Raw genomic sequence first — 5,137 nt, forward strand, 5'->3', positions numbered from 1 at the left:
AATAAATAAAAAGGGCAGTTTTTAAAGGGCCCCGGGAAACATTAATTTAGTCCTGTAACTGGGATCTGGGATAAAAATCAGTCAGATCCCAATCACAAGACTGGGTGCTGGGAGCTAGGAATCAAGATGGATCCCCACTGCTACACTTCTCATGTCACTGTTTCAATTTGCTGGCTGACAAACTGAAAGCCAGGCAGTATTGCTCAGCATTGGGCTGCACTGTGTGGCTTCAGGTGCCAGCACACAGGGAGTGTGCATCAACTCAAGGGCTCTCTGAGTCCAAGTTTAGCCCTGCAAGTTTAGCTCTGCAATTAAGCTGCAGAGTGATTTACAGCTTGCTGGCATGTGTTCTGTGTTGCCCACATACTGGGACCTAAAACCACACACAATGCAGCCCAGTGCCAAACATAGCACATGCTCAAATTAAAGTGTGATGCAAACCAGTGACAAAGATGTCCCACATTTAACATTAATTGGCACTTATACACGTCCAGTAAGGCTGCTCTGATGCACTATAATTACAGCGTGTAAGAGCAGACTCCAGCATAATGTGTATTAGCTTCCCCATGCTGATAAGTGGCAGCTTGGGCACTTTAACTAAAGCTCATTCGATACACATGATTTTCTGGGTGCTATAATTAGAGCAGCTTTCAGATCTGCTCTAATTAAAGTGCCCTCCCCGCTTCCCACTCCCAGAGCACATGTATAAATGCCCAAAATGCTTTGCCACTTTATCACGGCATGAACTGGCTGGACATGCAGCATACCATAAATTATTGTGCAATTAACATGTTAATTGTGACAAAATGTAAAGTCTACTAGGGCCCAAAAGGACACAGGAATAAACAGGAATCAATTTAGACTGGCAGGAACAACTCCTATGTAGAATAGCACTTAATCATATTGGGAGGCCTCTGAAAACTAGCTACCACAAACAATGCCACTATGGTTGGAAACAAAATGAGTGTGTTTGTTTCCAACAGTGAGCCATAGCACCTGATTCTGGTGCCTGTCCTTCAATAACTGAAAGCAACGTGGCAAGAACAGCAGTACAGAAAATATATTTCAGCAACAATTCTTCCATTTTTATCTGACTTCAGAGAAAAATAAATATAAGAAGTTTGTCAGAGGAAAACCAGATGGCTCAGGTGATCATAATTTGGCTATGCCCCTATTTTGAAATTAAATCAAGTGAACAACAACTTAAGTTGAGAATACCTGAAATGACCTAACAATTTCACTCCTTTTGGACATATCACTGACTTGTACTGGGTTGGCATTCAATTAGAATACACATCAAATGAAATATACAAAATAACTACATCTAGAGAAGCATGTCAGTCCTTGGGCCTATGGTAAGTGTTTCATGGGGTGGAAAAAAAAAGCCCATAAACTTCAGTCTCTAGGACTGATTGCTGCCCTGCTGAAAATACTAAAACTATTAAAAACAGAAGAGTTAAAATGCCTGCATTTATTCAATGAACCAAAGTAGCTCATTTGGAGTACCGGATAAAAAAAACTTCTTAAAATATTTTATTTTGCCTGAAATTAGTGTAAAAAAGTCATAATTTTCCCAAATACAGTACAAGTCTTCATAGCATGTTTTAAAAAATTACAAGTCTGGCAGTCAACTGTGGAATTTCCATGTAATGTTAAGTTGTGTAAAAAAAATGTCCAAGAAAAGATTTGGTATCCAAGGCTATCAGCAAAAAAGGTCACAGAACAAGAAATCTACCTGGGAACTCAACTAAAGGATAACATGGAGTTTCACTCTCCTTTCACTGTTCATGTAAATAAAAAAAGCCCTGAGTGAAATAATGATGTTCCAAAGAATGGACCTATTGGGTGATAATTTACCTTCAAAGAAATTAATAAGAACATAATGAAGATACGATGGACAAAAACCATAATCTCCACACCTATTAGATAAGCAATGTAGAAGATTTATATCATGCTTATTTGTAAGTCGTTGGATGCAGAAGAATTCCAATAGCTGACAGGTGACTTTCCTCAGGACAAATGTTGTGGAAAGGAGACTATATGCCAATTCAAAAAACGTGGAACCCATTCTTTTGGGTGCTGGATGTCCCTTATTTCAAAAGGACTAAGCTTTAAGCATTCTTCCTTTTAAAGAAGGCGAGAAACTGCAGAATACATTAAAACAAAACTGCCCTGTGAAAAATTGCAGTGTTTCTACAAAAATCACAACTCTATTAGTATCTCATAGCTTTACATTTTAAAAAGAAACTAAACAAACAGACCATGGTATAGACTGATCACCTGCCAACTTTGGTTTAAAGTAGAAAAAATCTTTTTTTTAAAAAAGGACAAAGGAAATATTAATGTATATGCTCAAAAGTTCTTCAGACTAATACCTACCAAATTCTGCACTTTTCTTAAAGTAATGCTGTATTACATTTCTTTTATTATATAGTTCTTCATGGGACCAAGTTTTCTTCTACAGGTCCATATTGTAAGCATACAGAAGGCTTTTCTTATTCATGAAACGTTATTTGGAATTGCTTGATAATAAATTAGATCCTCAGTTTTAAAGCTTAAAAAACGTTTCAAAGGCTTTCACGGTGCAAAGCCATACTTTAAAGTACATTTAAATATGAGACTTCACATTACGTCGTTACCTTTTTTATGCTTTCAATATTATGATGATGTAAAAAGACAGTGATTATAGCTCCTTTTGTGAACATGGGGGTGGGGGTTTCCATTTGGAATGGTCTTTTTTCTTTTTTTTCCTTTTTTTTCTTTTTAAAATTTTTTTCCATTATCAAAGACTGTCGTCTTAGCTTTTTTGGTTATTGCTTTTTTTTCTTTTTTTTTCTTTTTTTTTTGAAGACCATTCCATTTCTTTATTTTTTTTAAACATCTTAAAGTCATAAGGACTTATATGCAAAGCAGTCATACACTGTATCATTAAAACCCATACGTAAAATACGTACACAAATCCAACAAAAGGCTAGTACATAGTAAAGCCTAAGCATACTACTATGCAATATTATGAATACATAACTTTAGAGACTTCAGTTTAGTACTGTTATCTATTCATTTCTGAAAACATTCACAAAGATTTTAAATGCAAATTTTCATTCCATATCTGGAATAGAACAAAAATCATCTATGTTATAACAACCCTTGGTCATCTGTGTTTTGACCAATTCATTAAATTACAAAGAACCCAAAGAATTCTGTAACTTTCAGTAGAAGTATGTAATAAAAACATTGCATAATGTTCCTAATATGATGTCTTTAGCAATTGTTTACTGAAATGTAAAACATCACTCTCTCAAAATACAGGATCAATCAGCTGCTTTTTCATCTATTTCTTAAATCCAACTTCATCACATTTACCAAAAACCCTTTAATACAAATATGCAAAAGTACATTAGGTAATACTAATGCAACACAGGTACAGTTCTAGCATTTTCAATGATCAGTTGAATCATCTTCTCCATGAACGAGATTCATTATCCTCTTCCTCTTCATCATCATCTTGAAGCAGAGAGTCATCTACCAAAGATTCTTCCTGAAACTTTAAAAGAAAGATCTGATAGGTTCAAGCTGAGAAGTCAGAGAACGTATTAAATAAAAAAATATTTTTTGGTAAACAAGAGTTTAAAACATCATAAACAGAAGCAAACTTTCTTAAAAATGAAATAGAAACAAGTATTTGAAATTGCTAGTATGTCATAAATAAATATAATTTCTTAAAAATGTCACTTTCTTTAAAAACAATAATTTAATTGTATTCTTTAAAGCTAACAACATAAAAGGACAATAAGAACCAGAAGGTGTACTTCTTCTGGCTCTTCAATATGTTATGTGTTCAAAATTTAATTGCCATCAATCCTAAGACACTAAAATGGGAAGTAATCTATTACTCATATGATCATAGACACTTTTTGCCTTTACATCCAGAGGAACTTAAGCTACCCTAACCTCAAACCAATATCTAAAACCAGAGATGCTTCATCTGGAAATTTAGCATTAAGTTTGACACTGAAACTATACAAGCAATAATTATTTTGCCTACCTCCAAAAGAAAGTCATTGCTTGTCTAAATGGAGCCCAACATTACATAAAAATTCAGCAAGATGAAATAAAACACTTATAACATCACCTTTTCCTCTTAGATTCATCACAAAGTTACCTCTTCTATTCCGTATTCTCCAGATAATTCTACTTCTCCACTTAGAGGACATGTTCATATATGTGCATGCACAAGTACGTGCCCATTTGTGCTCACCAAAAGCATCCGGGAATGTCTCCTAGCTAGAAGGGAGGCATACACCCAGTGGAAAAGAGGGGACATCACCAGGAATGACTATACTGCAGTTGCTCGGGGATGTAGGGCAGCAGTCAAGAAGGCCAAGGCAGAGATGGAACTGGGACTAGCTTCCCAGATTAAGGACAATAAGAAGTCCTTCTTTAAATACATAGGGGGTAAAAAGAAGGTTCCGGGTAATGTGGGGCCCCTGCAGGACACGTTAGGAAATTTGGTTGTCACACCAGACGATAAAGCTAATATATTTAACGATTTCTTTGCCTCCATCTTCCTAAGCAGGGACCGGAACAGCCACCCCCCCTGCCGGGCACCCCTCAGGCCCCAGGGGAGGGGCACCTAGGCCAAGGGTTAGTGAGGAACTAGTTAGGGAGCTTCTGGAGGGATTGGACGTATTCAAGTCAGCCGGTCTGAACAATCTCCACCCTAGAGTACTAAAGGAATTGGCTGAGGTCATTGCAGGACCCCTGGCATGGCTTTACGAGCACTCGTGGTGGTCTGGTGTAGTGCCAGAGGACTGGAAGAGGGCCAACGTGGTTCCGATCTTCAAAAAGGGGAAGAAGGAGGACCCGGGAAACTATAGGCCAGTTAGCATTACTTTGATCCTAGGCAAGCTGTTCGAGAAAATTATGCTGGCACACATCCATGAGGGGCCAGCATGGGATTTCATGCTTAGGGGCAACCAACATGGGTTCATCAGTGGCAGATCCTGTCAGACCAACCTGGTGGCCTTCTATGATCAGATCACCAAATCCTTAGATGCAGGGGTAGCAGTGGACAGTCTTCCTGGACTTTTGGAAGGCCTTCGACACTGTCTCTCACCCTGTTCTCATTAAGAAACTG

At 37.5% G+C, this 5,137-nt stretch overlaps 1 protein-coding gene across 1 annotated transcript in view; it reads right to left on the reverse strand.

Annotated features, from left to right (window-relative positions):
* Positions 1-2,836: 2,836 nt before the first annotated feature.
* RBM26 (RNA binding motif protein 26) overlaps positions 2,837-5,137 on the reverse strand; it is a 124,864-nt gene continuing 122,563 nt past the window's right edge. The window contains exon 24 of the mRNA XM_019523828.1: positions 2,837-3,544. Coding sequence (XP_019379373.1) covers positions 3,455-3,544 — 90 coding nt within the window. The 3' untranslated portion in view covers positions 2,837-3,454. The remainder of the gene's footprint in view (positions 3,545-5,137) is intronic.

The sequence above is a fragment of the Gavialis gangeticus genome, unplaced genomic scaffold, assembly GCF_001723915.1.
Source record: "Gavialis gangeticus isolate Ggan-Ray unplaced genomic scaffold, GavGan_comp1, whole genome shotgun sequence".
In the NCBI taxonomy this organism is placed as follows: domain Eukaryota; kingdom Metazoa; phylum Chordata; order Crocodylia; family Gavialidae; genus Gavialis; species Gavialis gangeticus.